The following is an 18,558-nucleotide window of genomic DNA, read 5'->3' as shown; positions in this document are numbered from 1 at the left end:
ACCGTTAACATTGGGAAGCAAATCTCAGAGACATAATGTTTTGAATTTTAAAAGGCATTGAATATATTCGTTTTGAATTAACCTCTTAAAAATTTAAATATGAATTTATTTAAATGGAAAAGAAAAATCATATCCATAAATTCAAGGTTTGGAAGGGTCCAACTGCAAACTTCTCTCCTCAGGCCCCTCTCATCTAGGTGTATCATATATATATAAAGGCCTTTACATATATCTATGGGTGTATCTGCAGATCAGTCATACAATCACAACCTGGGGTCTGAGGAGAGAGGTCCGGTCTGAGGCAAGCAATACCAGAGCCTGTATATATTAGGCCTAGACATTCTCTGGCAATACCTTGGCCTCCCGGATGTTGCAATCTGATTTTCTTTACATTGAAATACATTTTCTAATCATCCATAAACATTTTGCCGTTTTAAAATATAAGTTTGCTTCTTCTAAGAACAGTGTAATGTTTCACGCACTAGTCAAATTCCATTTGATATGGAACAACTGTTTTTTTTTAATGATTCCTGTCGGATAGGTTTGTGTGAGTACCGTTGCTATAGGCAGCATCAACAACCCAACAACAACGCAATTTTTAAAGCTTGTCTAAAAACTATGTGACATCAGCTAGCTAGCCTAGCTAGCTGGGAAAATGTTATACTTTTCTGAAAAACGGCAGTAAGCTGCGAGAAGTTGATTTCTCGACAATAAAAGCCAGCTAGTGCTAACGTTAGCAGAAGGCTAACCATGCAAGACCGTTTTGCGGGTTATTATTAGGAGTGTAGGCATCAGCATTTTTCACGATTTGGGACGTCAGGATCGGATCGGATCAGGTTTCGTAGCTGGCTATTTATTTGGTAGCAGCTATGCATCTGACAGTAATTGTGATTTGAACTTTCCAGGAAGGCATTGAAGCGATAACATCAGCAACTCAGCATCTCCGCAAGACCATGCCCTGCCCCTACCAAAGATGACCTAAAAAAGGGACAAAGAGAGACTTATAATTGTAAGATGTCGGAACGATATCCTTTGGCCGAGAAAGCTCTATCTGAGGGTTATGCTCGGCTGAGGTTTAGGGACACATCGCTGCTCATCTGGCAACAACAACAGCTGGAACTGGAACAGGCGCCGCCAGCAAACTACCTCAGTCGGAGTCAGAGTACATGGTACAGTCAATACGGGAACCAAGCCGTCGTAGTACGGGATAAAAACACCCTTGACACTGCTGAGACCAGCGGCCGTTCCAGGATTTGTCTAATTATGTGACAGCTGTCACAAGAGACGTACTGAAAATGTCCTTGATGGTAAATGACTGTGTCAGTTTTGTCAGTGTGTGTATCTGGTCATGTGGAGTGAGCCTGGTTTGAGGCATGCATTACGGTGTTACATATTTCTTGCCTGCATGTCAGAACCGCGGTACATTCATTGCAGTGTAACTTTTGTTGTATGTTATATATACAATTTATTTTGTAATAGTCATATGTTCATACGTGTTCATATTTTGAATGTTTCAAGCTATCGTTTCAAACGAAGATGTGCTACAGTACTAGGGCATACCTCCATCTGGACACATTAGTGACCAAAAATGATTCTACAATCAGGCTTCAGCACACCTCCGGGACGTGAAAGAACGCCGAGGAGAAAATCCACACGGGAAGTGAAATAACTTCACTTTAACGAACCATTACAGCATACAGTACTACACATCAGTCAAGCTCGCTGAAGATCCATCCAGGATTACAGGGTCTGTTCCTCATGTCACACAGGAGTGCTGAAACAGGGTTGACTACCACACGGTCAATAAAACTTTATTCGAAAAGGCAAAAAACTCATTTATACAAGTTTGTTTTGAAGCACAGGCTCTGCTGGCTTCCTTAGTGCCAGTCCAGTCATGGGGCATCACAGGCCTGGACTACAACAAGCTACTGGGCAGCCAGACGATGTTGTGGTGATAATCTCCGTAGGACACGGTCAAAAGGCATCAGAGGTGTTCTACAGAGAACCACACATCGACAGGTTACGTTTACGTAGTTTATTTATGAAAACAAAGGAACTCAGAAAATAAGGGATCCCATAGAAGTAATTACATCAGTTCATTCAGCTTTGCTTGTCCCTCTAGTGGCCTGGAGGCAAGGATGATGATTCCTCCAGGGCTGCTGTCTACACGAGATACCATACAGTGCTCAAAGAATATCTGAGAAAAGTTACCAGTCGGAGTGCATGCAAATACATAAAATCATTTAATTAAAATATAAAATCAACTATAAATTGACCATGAAACTAAAAACAAAAATGAGTGAATATGATGAAAAGACTTCTACTCATAACCCCTTTCATCACTCAGCTAATCCAGCTGATGCTGTCTGTGTTGTGGGTCGCCAGGCGTCTGGGTGTCCCCTTCTCAGGCCGCAGGACTGACTGGAGACAGTCACACTTACCACGTCAGATAAAACAGCCACATCTGTCATCAGTCACCACAGCTGTATTACACAAGGTATCAAACAAACAACCTGAATACATGATTTGGAATTTGGAAGGAAGACCAGAGAGCAAATCACAACATAGTTCACTAGCTTGATTTACAAAAGGTCTCGCTATGCTCAAATAGAAAACAAAAAGATGGTTGACATTTACTTTGAACAGACTGTCATGTGTCCTGTGTTCAGTAAACTAATTAAGTTGTTTTATGTGTTTTTCACACAAATACTACAGAGAACCAGGCTACAGTTAGTGTTTGTTACACCAGAATAGGAAAAAATGAAACATTTCAATAGAACCGCTGTCCAATAAACAAACAAACAAACCATTGTATTACATTCAGAAATGACAGGTGGCAGTAATGGCAGGTGCCAGGTATGGCACTGCCCCACCACTGGCAGAGAGAGAGAGAGAGAGGGGAGTGAAAGAGACAGGAGCTAGAGAAACAGCGAAAAAAGTAGGAGGAAAACCCTAAGGAAAAAAGAAAACCCAGTCTTAACGGCTCTGCAGAACAAATTCTAAATCGACTAACTGGACATATCACTCGAGGAGCTGATTAGTGGAGAATCAGAGGTGGGTTTGTAGGTTTGTCTGTCAGGGCAGTTTATTCCCAACCCCAAGAATCAGTCTGGTCTGCCCTGTGTACTGGGGTCAGGGGGGGGGGGGGAGTGGGGAGTATCAAAACAAACACTGGTACAAAATATGAGACACGTAAAAGACATCAACACAATCCGTGAAGAAATATGAAGAAGTAGTGTTGGGTTAACTGACGTCCTGACCTCCGCCTCTGACACTCTGCAAATAGACGGCAAGCCTGGGGGCTGCAGGCAGGTCAGAGGTCAGGGAGACCCTGGAGGTCAGAGGAGGTGGACAGGATTGAGACGTGTACCATGCTTCTCCAGAGATCACTTAAAAAAAACCAAACAAATGTCATTCTGAATCCACGGAACGTTTCAATGACATCATCGTTAATCCTGTGACGACTGAAGTAACCACGGATATGCTGTAACCGTGGCGATACTGTTTCCGAGTTGATCGGTAGCTGTGGTCCAGAGCCGCCGGTGTTTACGGCGCTGGCTAGAACCCTCTGACCGTGGATGCTTCTGGAATGTTGCTGAGGTGAGGGAGGGTCGGGGCAGGGGGGAGAGCAGTAGTCTGCCAGGGGAAGGGAGCTATCGTTGCCACGGAAAAAAGTCTTTAGTGTTGTCGTCCAGGATTCCCCTCTGGGGATAACGACAACGAGCCTCCCAGACAGCAGCCGTGGTCAGCCGGGATAACCAAGAGGAAGTGACACGTTGCTCTTCCTGTCCGTAGAGGAGGTGACACGTTGCTCTTCCTGTCCGTAGAGGAAGAGACACGTTGCTCTTCCTGTCCGCAGAGGAAGAGACACATTGCTCTTCCTGTCTGCAGAGGAAGAGACACGTTGCTTTTCCTGTCTGTAGACGAAGGTGGGGGTGGTACCAGGCGGTGCCCTTGTAGGGCAGCACAACACAGAGAGACTAGGGACAGTCAGATACTGCAGTCTCACTCTGTTCCTACTGGCCGTACGACACTACGGGCCTCTACGTACAACACATGGCCAGGTTCCTCAGACCACACCTGCTGTTCCTCAGAGAGAAGGTCCTCCAAGGAGATTAGCACTAGTAGCTAGAAAAGGGTTAAATGAGCGAGAGGGCCTCACATATGTACAGTCTGGCTTCAGGATGGAACTCCTCCGAGTGGCCTTCGGGTGGTGTGTGTGTGTTCAGTCTGAGTCACAACTAGAAGTGGATACATGTCTGTATGTTCAGTCCCGGGTCACTACTGGAGATGGATTCACACGTTTGTGTGTTGTGTCATGTGTCTACGTGTTTGTACGTGTGTCCTTACTGGAGACAGATCTATTGTGTGTGTGTGTTTAGTCCGAGTCACTACAGAAGCTGGATCCACGTGTTTGCGTGCATGTATGTGTGTATATGTGAGTGTATACGTGTGTGTGTGTGTTCAGTGTGTGTGTGTGTGTTCAGTCTGAGTCACTGCTGGAGCTGGACCCGCTGGAGCTACTGCTGCCAGACTCAGAGGAACTGCTGCTGCCACTCAGACGAGAGGCTCCGCCCCCTGCAGCCGCGCCCGCCGCCTTCTCTGTAGGGGGGGGAAACACGGGTCATCAACACACACACACACACATATACACACACATATATATATATATATATATACACACACACATATATATATACACACACACATATATACACACACACACACATATATATATATACACACACACACACACACACGTTATGCAGACACGGACGCACACACAAATAAACATGTATATACACACGCATGCACACATGTGGACATGGACACACTCGCGCACACACACACACACACAAGCACACGCGCACACACACACACAGATGAGTTGAGGATGTTTCCCAGCAGAGTTTCCAGTAAAGCCACAGTTTCATAGAGTGAAGGAGAGGGGGACAACCAAAGCGTCTGAATCCCAGACGGCAGAGCAGAGAACACAGAGAGGAGAGAGAAGGCAGGTGTGTGCTCCACAGCTCTCTGGTCAGGGCAGGAGGTCAGGGCATGGAGACGGCAGAGCAGAGAACACAGAGAGGAGAGAGAAGGCAGATGTGTGCCCCACAGATCTCTGGTCAGGGCAGGAGGTCAGGGCATGGAGACGGCAGAGCAGAGAACACAGAGAGGAGAGAGAAGGCAGATGTGTGCCCCACAGCTCTCTGGTCAGGGCAGGAGGTCAGGGCATGGAGACGGCAGAGCAGAGAACACAGAGAGGAGAGAGAAGGCAGATGTGTGCCCCACAGCTCTCTGGTCAGGGCAGGAGGTCAGGGCATGGAGACGGCAGAGCAGAGAACACAGAGAGGAGAGAGAAGGCAGGTGTGTGCGCCACAGCTCTCTGGTCAGGGCAGGATGTCAGGGCATGGAGAACCCAAACAGCACCCTGTGCCCCACACACGTGTTTAAGATACGGGCACAGACACCTAGACTGGAGACCCGATCAACGTACATCCTCTCTCCAACCTTTCAACCTCTCTGTCTGTTAAAACTGGGGTGTATCCTGTCTGTCCCTCAAAGCTCCCAGGCCTGTCTCTCTCTCTCCAGATCAGGCCTGTCTCTCTCTCTCTCTCTCTCCAGATCAGGCCTCTCTCTCTCTCTCTCCAGATCAGGCCTCTCTCTCTCTCCAGAGCAGGCCTGTGTCTCTCTCTCTCACTCTTTCTCTCTCCAGAGCAGGCCTGTCTGAGCCTACAGGTGCTCCTGCTGAACACGCAGCCCAACAGCAGATACCTGTTCTGGACGATCTCTTGCTGCTGCCCAGCTGTCCGCTCACGTCCTGTAGTCTCTGCTCTAACACTCTCTTCTTCTCCTGAACCAGCTCCTCCTTAGACCTGGAACTCTTTTTCCCAGAACCCACTGCAGGAGACACAGCAGTGCATCAGCTGGCGAGGTGCTGTAGCGTCATAACTATCCCCCCCCTCTACAACCTCTACCGTCTAGCCTCTAGTCTCTACTGGCTGCATGTGGCTGTCTGTCAGAAGCTTGGGATGGGGAGGTCAGTAAGACTGACTGGAAGGACACAAGGACGGACAGACAGACAGGCAGACAGACAGACAAGCAGACGGGCAAGCAGAGAAAGAAAGGGATGGAGGGAGGGAGAACAGAATGGAGCTTTACAGTGCTTGGTCAAGAGCGAAAAATGAATTAGCTGTCAAACAATCCAAGACTGAGAACACAGAGAGAGAGACAGAGGAGAAGGAGGAGAGAGAACGGTGGAGATGAAGAGGGAGGAGATGTGTGTCCACACACACACACACACACACACACAGCCTTACGTAGCAGCTTGCGTTGTTTCTTCTGCAGGCAGGACTTGACGTATCTCTCCAGCTCCCTCAGAGTAGACGGCTTGAGCGTCTCGAAGTCAATCTCGATCTCGTCCGGGTTCGAGTCCCGCAGCGAGGGCTCGCGGGACTGGATGATGTGGACGACGCGGCCCAGCTTCTCCCCCGGCAGACGGTTGATGTCCAGGCTGAGCTGGCGTTTCTCGTCGTACGACATCGGCAGGGACGGCTCCTCCCCCTCCTCGCCGTTTGCCGGCCCCGCCTTCGATCCCTTCTTCGGTTGCCTAGGAGACGAGGGTGACACGGCTATTGCACGGCTGGACGGGAATGCAACTGGGCATGGATGGGGTCAGACAGGGTCAACGGGATCAGACAGGATCAGGGGACTAAGGGGTTGAGGGGCAGACTGAGAGGACTTAGGGGTCTGGGGTCAGACGGGATTAGGGGGGTCACAAGAGGTCAGGAGACAGAGAGGGGCAGGAAAGAGGGGTCTTGGGGCAGAGTTAGGGGTCAGGGGTCGTTGGTACCTGGGGGCTGTAACGGTGCTGTTGGCTTTCCTGGCCGGAGCTTTCTTCTGATTGGCTGGCTTGGTCTGTTGCGGAGCCTTGGCTCTCTTCTCGTCCTCCACCTTCCCCTTGGCCGGCTTCTCCTTCTCCTTCTCTTTCTTCTTCTCCTTGTCCTTTTTCTCCTTCTTCTTCTTTGGTTTGCTGACCGGAGCCTGTGATAGGACAGCCAGTTGTTCGTGGACCGCCTTCAACTGAGGGTGGTGTGTGTGTGGGGGGAGGAGGGGCGTGGGGGGGGGGGCGTGGTCAAAAAGACAAAGGGGGCGGGGCATCAGCCATCTCTGGAGTGAGCAGTTTCCTAGCAACCTGCATCTCCAGACACCATTACAGCCACCCCAGGCACACCTCCACAAGACAGAGAGATCTGCTGTTTCCTTATGGTTTTAAATCAGTGTTTCTCAACCCTGGTCCTGAAGGAGACCCTGTCCTGCATGTTATAGATGCTCCAACACACCCGATTCCGACGAACGGGTCGTTACCAGGCTTCTGCTGAGCTTGATAATGACCCGTTCATCGGAATCAGGTGTGTTGGATCAGGGAAACATCTAGAACATGCAGGACAGCAGGCCCTGAGGACCAGGGCTGGGAAACGGTTTTAATCATGAGTCACCCACCTCGGCCAACATTAAGACAGACAGAAATATGAATCACTCCCAGATCAGCACCGATTCAGCACAATTCCAATATGATTGGCGGTTTCCCTTCCCAGGCAGGTTAGATGCAATTAAGTGACAAAAAAAAGTTATGATGCCAACTTAAAGGGATAGTTCACTTTCTTTTCCTTATTTGCCATGTTTCCCTTTTCATCAAGATCCCCAATTTAAACATCCCCAAAAATGTGTCATTCCACATTAGGATTGGGAGAAAGAGGATTGGTTCAATCATTAGCTAAGCCAATCAAAACTCAGCTATCCACTTCTGTAAAGAAACAGAACGAAAATGTTGAATGAAGTGACCTATCCCTTCAATATCACCTGTAATGAAGCACACAATATCACGGGCAGGAGGAATTTGAGCCGACTAATTGCTTTGAGTTCAGAGGGCCCCAACCAGTAGAGATGTTGGAAAATGTGTTGACAGGGTTAGCATGTCATGCACATACAGGGCCTCTCTGTGATCAGAACGAGGGGATTCACATCGCTGGCCTAGATGTGGTCAACATTTCAAAGGGATAGTTCACCATTTCAACATTCCTATCTATCTGACTAGCACTTTACTGCACTTCACACAGAGCCGCTCAGGAGGGTCATCGAAGAGGGATAAGACACTTTAAAAGATGCTAATAACAGATCAGGTTGTTTGAGGTCATGTTGTCTCTCTCTCCTGTCCTGAGATCACATGCAGCTCTACCCTGCAGCCTCGTAGGTCTCCCTAGTCACACCTGGAGCCCCGCTAGCCACTCTACTGCCGCCGGTCTCTCTCTCGCCCTCCCTCTCTCCCAGCCCCAGCTACGCACTGCCTGGTCTACTGCCTCCATGCTGCCTGGTCTACTGCCTCCATGCTGCCTGGTCCACTGCCTCCATGCTGCCTGGTCCACTGCCTCCATGCTGCCTGGTCCACTGCCTCCATGCTGCCTGGTCCACTGCCTCCATGCTGCCTGGTCTACTGCCTCCATGCTGCCTGGTCTACTGCCTCCATGCTGCCTGGTCTACTGCCTCCATGCTGCCTGGTCCACTGCCTCCATGTTGCCTGGTCTACTGCCTCCATGCTGCCTGGTCTACTGCCTCCATGCTGCCTGGTCTACTGCCTCCATGCTGCCTGGTCTACTGCCTCCATGCTGCCTGGTCCACTGCCTCCATGCTGCCTGGTCTACTGCCTCCATGCTGCCTCTACCTAGTTCACTGCCTCAATTCTGCCTCCACACTGCCTGGTCCACTGCCTCATCTTCCTCCTTGTCTGCCTCTATCCAATGATTATTCTCCTCCCACCCTACCCCCCCCCCCCTCCTGGCGCTCTCTAACCACGGTGCAGATTGAACAAGGAGGATTGTGGGACTGGGAAGGAAGAGGTAAATCACCTGGAAACGTTTGGCACACCCGTTTTTTTCCCCCGCCCTTTTGGCAGCGGGGTGCTCCTGAGTGAACCGCTGGGTAGAAAGCCAGAGGGGGGGGCAGGGGGTCAGAGACACACACTCCACACAGCAGTTAACATCAGAAATACAGCTCAACTCTACTGGCCTGGCTTGTCCATGGGGGAGGGCTAAAGAGGTGACTTGGTTCTCCCAAGCTTCTCAAGGTACAGTGTCAACATGCAAGCCAGTGTAGCTAACCCCAGGGCCCTGTCTACGTAGCCTACTGCAGGAGACTGCCTCACAGGTGGTGGAGGGGGCGGGGCCTGGTTCTGGTGTGGGTGATTGACAGGTGGAGCAGTCTTACAAGGCTCCCTCCCCCCCAGAGCCACGCTACAGTCCTCTCCTGGGGCTGCCCTGGCCGGGGTTCTGGTCTGGGGCGCTCTCTAGCTTGGGGATCCTCTATGTCTCATCTCAGGGGATGCTCAGGGGTCTGTCTGGCCTGGTTCAGTCTGACTGCTCCAGTGACTCGGCTAGGCTACGGTAAACATGGGAGTGGGGGGTGGTGGGACGGTCCATCCCTGCAGGGCGCGGGGGGGGGTCTTGGTCCGAGGTTGGTAGAGCCCACCTGTTCCTGTAGCTCGGCCAGCCGCGTGGCGCGTTCCTCCTCGGAGTCGGAGCTGTCTGAGGAGGAGGAGCCGGCACTGCTGTCGCTGCTCGCCGTGCTCTTACTGACCACCGGGGGCGCCGCCGGCTCCACAGGCTCGTCGGGCATCTTGGCGAAGCGCATCTCGAAAACATCCTGCAGCGCACACACACGCGCACACACACACAGGTACACACACACACACACACATGTACACACACACACACAGGTACACACACACACACACAGGTACACACACACACACACACACGTACACACACAGGAGTGTTCAAACACAGACGTGTGAGTGTTTGAGAAGTTCACACACTGGGCTATGCTTTCCCACCCCCTCCAAGCTTAGGTGTGTGTCCATGTCTCTGTGTGTGTACCTGCAGCTTGCGCGCCATGGCAACCACCTCGTGGTCAGGAGGGTTGTACTTGTAGCAGTTGGAGAACATCAACCGCACGTCCGTGGCGAAGCTCTGGGCGTCGGGGTATTCTCTGCTGTCCATCTTGGTCTGAGGAGACACAAAGCACCCCGCTGCTCAAACACACTACCTGGCACTGCGTGTGTGCTGAGGTCCACTACAGTGTGTGTGTGTGTGCTGAGGTCCACTACAGTGTGTGTGTGTGCTGAGGTCCACTACAGTGTGTGTGTGTGTGCTGAGGTCCACTACAGTGTGTGTGTGTGCTGAGGTCCACTACACTGCGTGTGTGTGCTGAGGTCCACTACAGTGTGTGTGTGCTGAGGTCCACTACACTGCGTGTGTGTGTGTGAGGTCCACTACAGTGTGTGTGTGTGTGTTGACAGTGCTACGGTCCACTACAGTGTGTGTGTGTGTGTGTGTATTGACAGTGCTGAGGTCCAGTACAGTGTGTGTGTGTGTGTGTGTGTGTCACCTTGACAGTGCTGAGGTCCAGTACAGTGTGTGTATGTGTGTGTGTGTCACCTTGACAGTGCTGATGTCCACTACAGTACAGTGTGTGTGTATGTGTGTGTGTGTCACCTTGACAGTGCTGAGGTCCATGGGGTGTTTGATGATCTCGTGGTAGTCGTGCAGCTCCAGGGCTGCAGCGTCCACAGGCTTGTAGAAGGGCCAGGCGTACGCCGCATGCTTCTTCGACAGCATCTCCCTCAGGATGGTGTCACAGTGCTTCATCTGCTCCCCCACCCCCGCCCCCGCCCGCCCCTTCTTCCCCCCCGCCTCCGCCCCCTCCTCCTCCTTGCGGGGGGGCTTGGGGGGGCGCGGGGCGCTGTCGCGGCGGGACGCCACCTTGGCCTGTTTGGTGTCCAGGGGAGGGGAGTCACTCCTGCTGGCAGCGATGGCTGACGTGGTCGGGGTGGTGGTGTCTGCTTTCCTCTTCACACCCTTCTTCTGGGGAGGACGGACAGGCACACACACACACACAAACACAGGGGCAGACATACACCTCGCATCAACATTCTGATTCCCCTCCGCCCCCTCACCGGTCTGTGTGACGGTCTGGGGTGAGACTGTACATTCGCAAACGCTCGACGCCACGACGGTCGTTACCTTGACGACGGGCTGTGCGGTGGGCATCATGGCGGGTGGGGGCGGCGCTGGGGTGGGCGTGGGTGCGGGGGCGGAGGCGACGGTTGGCACGGGCGTGGGCGTGGCTGAGATGACGGGCGCCTGGGGGGCGAGAGGCGGGGTGCTGGGGTACGTGTTGGGGGGCGAGGCGGACGACTCCGCTAGCTGGCTCACTGGACACACACACACACACACACACACACACACAGAGAGTTACTCTTGGGGGTTCTCCAGCAACATTCCTCATAAAACTTCCTGGGTAACACACACAAGAAAGGTCAACGCGTCACAAATTGCTCAACGCAAACGACACAAGAGCAGCCCCGGAAAGGGTCAGGACAGGGGTCAAAGGGCATGGCTGGGGGCAGAAGGAGTCGGGGCAGGAAGGCCAGGGCCAGGGGGGGTACCTTGACCAGGGCCAGATGGTTTCCGGGCCTTGTTTTTGGGGGCTGGAGGCAGGAGAGCCACTTCCTCCTGGGGCATCTGGGCCACTTTCTGCAGGAAGATCTTCTCCAACGCCTGGGCCATCAGGACGATGTCGTCTGTCGGCTGGTGGGCAGGAAGGTCAGACGTGACGGAGTAACAGGAGGAAAAATGGGTTTCAAACTACTTTAACACCTTCAACATAAACCAATTTGTTTCATCCTACATTTATCCATTAGTGCTGGTGCCTGGGTACATTTTTACAAGGAATTCACTGAGCAGATTCTTGTTTATAAGTACAACAAGTACAAAACTGCATTTGTTTTTGCTGTACTATGTTCAGAAGCCCATCGTTCGAACAGTATTTTGGTGGTCCTAGTCAAGGAACGGTGTGTTCCTCAGCACAGTGATCAGGAAGTAACTGTGTGTGTACGTGTGTGTGTGCGTACATGTGTGTGTGTGTGTACCTTGTTGTAGATGTAACAGTTGGTGAACATGGTGTTGAAGTCCTGCATGCACTCGCTGGCACTCCAGTAGTAGCTGTTCTCCAGACGCTTCTTGATGGTGCCCATGTCCATGGGGCTCTTGATCACCTTGTGATAGTCCTGCAGGACACAGGTAAGCACAGGTAAACACACCACCACCACCCCGATACCACACGACACCTTCAAACAGGACGACCAACCGCATCCCTGCACATAGGAGGGCCTCACAGCGTAAACCGCATCCCTGCACATAGGAGGGCCTCACAGCGTAAACCGCATCCCTGCACATAGGAGGGCCTCACAGCGTAAACCCACACATTGATGTTCCTGGCACACCAGGAGGAACCGTGTCGTTTATATCTTCCTACTACAACAAAACGATCCCCTTAACTAGATCGGCAGGCGGTATGTTTTCCTGATATCAATCAATCTTTATTTACAGTACCAATCAAAAGTTTGGACACATTTTACCATTTCCCATGTGTCCAAACTTTTGACTGGTACTGTATATAGATAGATTTACTAGGCTGAAGTGAAACACGTTCCCCTGTGCTGAACAGATATCCTGAACATCCCTCTGTGTTGATCCGGCATAAGGCCTTCTCAGATCAGTCTACGTGCCCTGCTCCTTGTCTGGACCGGCGGTGGACTTACGGCAAGGCCCAGTTTGATGGCGTCGACAGGCTGGTAGAAGGGCCACGCAAACTGGTGCTTCCAGAGTGTCTTGACCACAACGTTCTGCATGTACTGCAGCTGGTTTGTCTTCCGGCCAGGCTTGGTGGGGTTGGAGGTTTCAGGGGCCGGGGGGTTGATGAGGGGCGGGGTGGCCTCAGGCGGGGCCGACATCCTGACTGCGGACTCCTACTTCCTGCTTCCTCCCGGTGTGTGTGACGCACGTCTGAGCGCGTGTTCTGGGGTCTTCAGTGGAAACAGGGCGCCTCTTTCTGCTCCGTGGTCCTCCAGACACACTCACATCCCATCGCACAGCTGCCCTGGCGGAGAGGAAACACAGGGGCTGTTTAGACACGGCATCAGCGAGGGACCAAACGTCTTTGAGAACAGCCAATTTTTAAAACTCAGAGGTAACTATTCTCAGGCGTCTGACTTGCCTGAGGCACACCTTTCGAATGCACACCCGTTCTCACGGTAATCAATAACATCTTGCTGTGAGTTGCATCTCATACAAACACCTGAGGAATTATTTCCACAAGCTAGCACTACCAGTCCCGTTTATGTGATCTTGGTCAGAAATTTGGATAAAATGGTATGGTTAAACGTATACCTTGTGTCAACTGTGAAATGTTGTATCACTTGTATCTCTTTCTTTCTATACATTTACAAGTCAATCCAAAACATGGGGTTTAAACGTTAAACATTGGGAATATTTAAAGCCGTGTAAATCATCACATATACCAAAACAGTTCATAATGTACAAATACACGTGGAGCAGTAGCCAAATCCAGCTAGGTGTTCTCGCGGACATGGGACCAGTACCAGATGTTACACGACCTGGTCAGCTAGTATTTGACGAGTTCAATAAGAGTTGAGTGACAGCTACTCAGGTAGCTAACCAGTTCACAAAATTATAAATCACATTCACTGCCAAATAGACATTTCATTAATTTCTCGACGGTAATCTGGCTAGCTAGATCTGTATAAAAAGAGATTTGTAGCACAACTAACTCACCTTAATGGACGGTGGGTTTACTGCTAAATAACGTAACGTTAGCCAGCTAGCATTTGCTTCAAAGATAAGTAATGTGGACTAGCTAGCCTAAGCTATCACAGCCAGCGTTCTCTAGCGTTATCCAATTAAGCAACCGAGTTGAATTGCATGCTAACAGTAAGCGTAAGATAATAAATAAATCCTAAAACAAGATTATATATTTATAACTTAAACTTAAAAGGTTGAAAGTAGCTAGCTGCTAGCACGTATCATAATTATATTCCTTTGAAAAGATGGCGGGCAGAGCAATGCAATGCTAAATAGCTAGCTAACAAACTGGTTAGCTATGCAGCTAGCTTCTATTTGGCAGTCCTATTTGTGCACGCGGTGATTCAGGAGCAGATGTCCCAGACAATAATACTAAACTAAAGTAGTAAATGAGCACTGTAGCCTCAATACCAAAGCAGATGTAATATTTTTATTTAGGATATGGTTACTCTAGCTGTACACTAGCTAGCATACAGACCCTAGCAAAATGTAACCAGCTCGCTAGCTAAGTACGCTTTGTAGCTAGCTATGCATTGTTTCAAGGCGCCGAGCGGGCAGACGGACTCCCTTAAAAGCAACCTATATTTTCAGTGCATTTGAGACCCATATGCGAAATGCATTACATAATTTAAATACAACTAATATGAAAACAAATTTTACTTTATTGCTTTGTCCTCAAATGGCTCCAGCGGTGTTTAGTTCGCAGTTTTCTGGCACCTTTTATTTAGCGAAGTGGCATAATAGATGAGTTATCAGCTGTCTGCGCGATTCCTTCCATGCACATGCGCAATATCCGTGGAGCACCCTGGGCCTTGTGGCTGTTCTACGAAAAAGCGTTTGGAATAGCTCGACGTCCCCGAAGGACGGACTTCATTTCCCAGGATGCAGCGCTCAGAGCCAAGTTCTGGTTCTGGCCCACTCAGTTCGGCGTCGCTGCCCTGTTTGACGTTGTCTGAACTCTGTAAATAAGACGCTAGCTAATCAATTAGCCCATTACCATAATCACATGAACACACTAATCAGTCAACGATAACCGTAAATCAGTGTAGTATACCTTGTCGACTAGCTCAGACCGGATAAAATTCCTGTCTAAATAAAAGCTTTATTTGCCCAGCGGAGTGAATTATGAATATAGATTTTAAACATTTCTCAAAAGGAAATGGATCGGAATAAACTAGAAAGGAAAATGCTGTGCTATTGAAACGGTCGAAAGGCGTTTGGGTTTTTGACAGTTTGTAGTCTACTACACACAAGATGTGTGATATGGTGGCATCATCCACTTGGATTATTTGTGTCACAAATCTTTGTCACTTGCCCATCACTGAGCCTAATCTAGGTAGGCCTACCTCAGACTAACACAATACCCCCCGGAATTTCTTGACCAGGTAGTCTACTCTACACCACTGGTTGTCTATCCCTGGTTCTCAGGGCCCACAATTTGTTGATACTTCCCTGCTGGTTTAAATGACTGGGTCGATATCAGGCTTCCGCATAACTTGATAACGATCCATATAATAAATAAATAATTGTATTATTATAATAATTTTTATAGTCTGGATGTTGCACCAGTTCAACAATTCATCCACAAGAGGGTGTCAGTTGCAAACAAGATATCTGAAGGTGATGGGACCAGGTAAAGGTTTGAGTTTTGGTGTCTACAACTGTGTATCCAATCATATGCAAATAGATACTAATATGTTTGGTTTAATGGATACTCCCCCATACATTTCACAATACATTTAGTTTTTAAATTTTTTAAGCATTCGCACTGACTTGTGGGTTAGCCAACATGTGACCCCTCTGCCACATTAAAACAACTTCTGTTGACATAGAACCTCTCTCACATCAAAGAATGCTATGTAGAACAATACATACAATAATAATACGATCATTATAAAAAAAGATGTAAATAGATGTAAAAATATTTAAACATACAAGAAATCCATATTGCCCAGACATTCACAAGGTGCAATGCAACACATTCAAAGCAAGGGGGGTGGAGGTGGAGGAGGAGGGGGTGGAAGAGGAGGTGGATGTGGAGGGGGGGAGGAGGAGGTGGAGGGGGTGGAGGAGGAGGGGGAGGAGGTGGAGCACATGCTGGTCAGGTGTGGCCTGGAGGAGGGAGGGGTGGAGGTGTGTTCAGAAGCTGTCCTAACAGGAAAAGCATGGTACATCGAATGACACATCATAATGGGGGAATCATCCACACATCCATCAGACTGGTTCTTCCTCATGATTCCTGTGTAACAGAGCAGCACTTGAAGTCATCTTAAAAGTCAGCACTCAATAGACTACAGCTGCCCATTTTTGTGTGTGTGTGTGTGTGTGTGTAAGGGGTGTGGGTGTTGAAGAGAGATTTACTGGTGAGGTTCTGTTGCCATAGCAGCTGGATTTCAAGCATTCCATGGGCAGGTAGGTTCTAAACAGAGTGAGTGTGTGTGTTTACCTCTAGACTGCACTGTGACAGACACAGCTCTGTTTTATTCTCAACACACAGACACACACACACATGCACACACTTAGCGGAACCCATGCACACACACTCACACACTCAGCGGAACACACACACACACAGTTCTCTTCTTCCAGGGTGTGTTGACTCAGTGGAATTCCTCAACTAGTTTATTTAACATTCTGCGGTTCAGCAAGTGGCTGTGTCCAAGAGAAGCCAGGCGTGCACTGGCTGTGTGTGTGTGTGTGTCTGTGTGTGTGTGTGTGCATGCGTGTGTATGCAAATGACTAAATGAGTGTATGTAACATGCAAATCCATTGTGTTTTTCTTTTCTTCAAACCCACATGCTCGGACACTGCACTGTCGTTGTACGTTTTTGTTTTATAACAAACCTGTAATCACATACACACATGGATGTGTCTGTGTGTGAGCACACCTGCCTGCCTGTTTCAGGTGTCCTCAACCCGTAGTACCACTGCTGTGGGCTGGGTGGCGCTGTGACACAACCGTCTGTGTGTGTGAGGGTCTTTGTTTGGCCAGCCATTGTTGTCTCTGAGCTTGTGATACTTCCCTTATCACGAACTCTTTGTGTGAATTCCACTGAGAGAGAGTAAAATAAGATCCTAGTTCTGACCTGGTGTGGTAGAGCGCTCTCGTCTTTCATTCTCTCGTTCCTCTCCTTTCTTTCCCCTCTCTCTCTCTCTCTCTCTCTCTCTCTCTCTCTCTCTCGCTCTCTCTCTGTATCACTCTCTCTCTGTCCTCCTGGACACAAGCCAACGGAAGCACATGACAGCACTCTGACTTTTCTAATATTACATCTGATTTTGATTGGATAATCGTGTCACGCTGTAATTGAATTGGTCCTCCAGAGGAGTGTGTTCCCTCCAGGTTCTCCCCGATCTCCTCTTGATCATCACCTTCGAGTCTCCCGCCTCCCTGCTCTGTCAACGCAGCGGCGCCACTTCCTGTATGATGTACGCAGGAAGCACTTCCTTTATGATGTACGCAGGAAGCACTTCCTCTATGATGTATACAAGAAGTATATGTCCCTTACCAGGATGTTTCTGGCCTGAACCAGAGGCCTTTGGGTGTCTGCCCCCTGGCCCCCCAACTCTGCCCCTCCCAACATTAGTCCTAAAGGAACGGAGCTGGTCCAATCACAAGCAGGGACAGCCCACACAGCCTCCAATCATGTGTCAGCAGAGCTGGGACAGGACAGAACTGTCTGGTCTGAGTGTGGAATGATCTGGAACGCAGCGGAACGGCCTTTCTCACAGTCCAACACACACACACACATGCAGACACACGCACAGTCAGAAAGCGAGGCTGTGTCTCCGGTCCAGATGTGTGTGTGTGTGTGTGTGTGCAAACCTTTCGCCACGGTTAAACACAGAGCAGCTCTTTTCCATTCACGCCCTCTCCCTCTTTCTTCTCTCTCTTCTTCTCTCTCTTCTTCTCTCTATTCTTCATGTGTGTGTTTCTGGAGTGTCCACTGTGACTCTCTGTAAAGAGAGTTAAATAATCTCACCGGACCGCCAGCGAATCAGGGTTGTTTGATCATGCATTAATGAGGACCACATTAGCATAAGATGAAAGTGAGAGCTGATAGGTCAAAGCGATGAAAGCACCTCTGTAGTGGTGATCTAGTGATGGCTGTTTGATGTGAAGTGAGCGCCGCATCTGATGTGCAGATATCAAAGACACAAAAACCTCAGCATCATCCAGGCATTGACATTGATGACATTTAAATCACTATTTCTCAAAAGTCATTTTTATTTATTTGATTTTTTGTGAGCTATAAGTCTATGAAGTATGTAGCCTTCCCTGTCACGGCATGAGGTGGGGTTGGACCCAAACGCAGGGGAGTCAGCAGGCATGGCAGAAACAAGGGTTTTAGTTCTCAAAAACGGGAACAGATAGGGTACTCACACGGACAGGTATGGTAAGGACAAGACAAAGACTGGACACAAAACAGGAACCTAAATACACACCCAAACGACACACAGGTGGACACAATGACGCTAACGAGACAGGTGAAGACAATGACAGGGAAACACTAGGGCAGGACAAAAAACTGAAACTGGGGGGGGCACGGCTGTGGCCGTGACATTCCCTTTATTACCGACTGAGTAGACATAAAGTTGTAGCTATTTTTATACCTTATTTCTTTTTTAATACCGGAACATAATAGATGTTATATAGTACTACTTCGGACAGTAATAGCTACGGACCAATGCTAACATATAAAGTATCACTTTTGGATTACATTCTTGCAATTTAGTTTATTTCTTGTGAGATTTTTTTGTTTTTGTTTCAATACTGTTCTCCTCTGTGGTGACAGTGTGTCGCTCTGATCTGACCTGTCTGGCGGAGCAACGTAGCTGTTTG

The 18,558-nt window shown here is 49.4% G+C and overlaps 2 protein-coding genes across 8 annotated transcripts; one reads left to right on the top strand and one right to left on the bottom strand.

Annotated features, from left to right (window-relative positions):
- The first annotated feature begins 464 nt into the window (after positions 1-464).
- On the top strand, positions 465-1,831 carry LOC134011689 (putative uncharacterized protein BRD3OS). Of its 2 annotated transcripts, none has more exons than XM_062451064.1 (2): positions 465-547; positions 906-1,831. In XM_062451064.1, the coding sequence occupies exon 2, from the start codon at positions 1,015-1,017 to the stop codon at positions 1,267-1,269; it is 255 nt and encodes an 84-aa protein (XP_062307048.1). In that variant the 5' UTR covers positions 465-547; positions 906-1,014; the 3' UTR covers positions 1,270-1,831. The 2 variants fall into 2 exon arrangements, with proteins under 2 accessions (XP_062307048.1, XP_062307049.1); XM_062451065.1 differs by lacking the exon at positions 465-547 and having other exon boundaries at positions 555-1,307; positions 1,519-1,831.
- A 389-nt stretch (positions 1,832-2,220) lies between these two features.
- LOC134011688 (bromodomain-containing protein 3-like) lies at positions 2,221-14,535 on the bottom strand. 6 transcript variants are annotated; one of them, XM_062451057.1, is made up of 13 exons: positions 14,379-14,535; positions 12,659-12,996; positions 11,987-12,124; positions 11,504-11,645; positions 11,079-11,269; positions 10,551-10,919; positions 9,933-10,061; positions 9,526-9,699; positions 8,907-8,975; positions 6,854-7,083; positions 6,321-6,610; positions 5,776-5,901; positions 2,221-4,602 (listed from the first exon to the last, which is right to left on the bottom strand). In XM_062451057.1, exons 2-13 carry the CDS (start codon positions 12,848-12,850, stop codon positions 4,484-4,486), a joined length of 2,169 nt encoding a protein of 722 aa, XP_062307041.1. In that variant the 5' UTR covers positions 12,851-12,996; positions 14,379-14,535; the 3' UTR covers positions 2,221-4,483. The 6 variants fall into 6 exon arrangements, with proteins under 6 accessions (XP_062307041.1, XP_062307044.1, XP_062307043.1 ...); XM_062451060.1 differs by having other exon boundaries at positions 10,551-10,916; XM_062451059.1 differs by having other exon boundaries at positions 12,659-12,991; positions 14,379-14,519.
- Positions 14,536-18,558: the final 4,023 nt, after the last annotated feature.

The sequence above is a fragment of the Osmerus eperlanus genome, chromosome 25 (assembly GCF_963692335.1).
Source record: "Osmerus eperlanus chromosome 25, fOsmEpe2.1, whole genome shotgun sequence".
NCBI classification, from domain to species: domain Eukaryota; kingdom Metazoa; phylum Chordata; class Actinopteri; order Osmeriformes; family Osmeridae; genus Osmerus; species Osmerus eperlanus.
The sequence above is the reverse complement of the archived record's forward strand: the minus strand, read 5'-3'. Positions and strand labels throughout refer to the sequence as shown.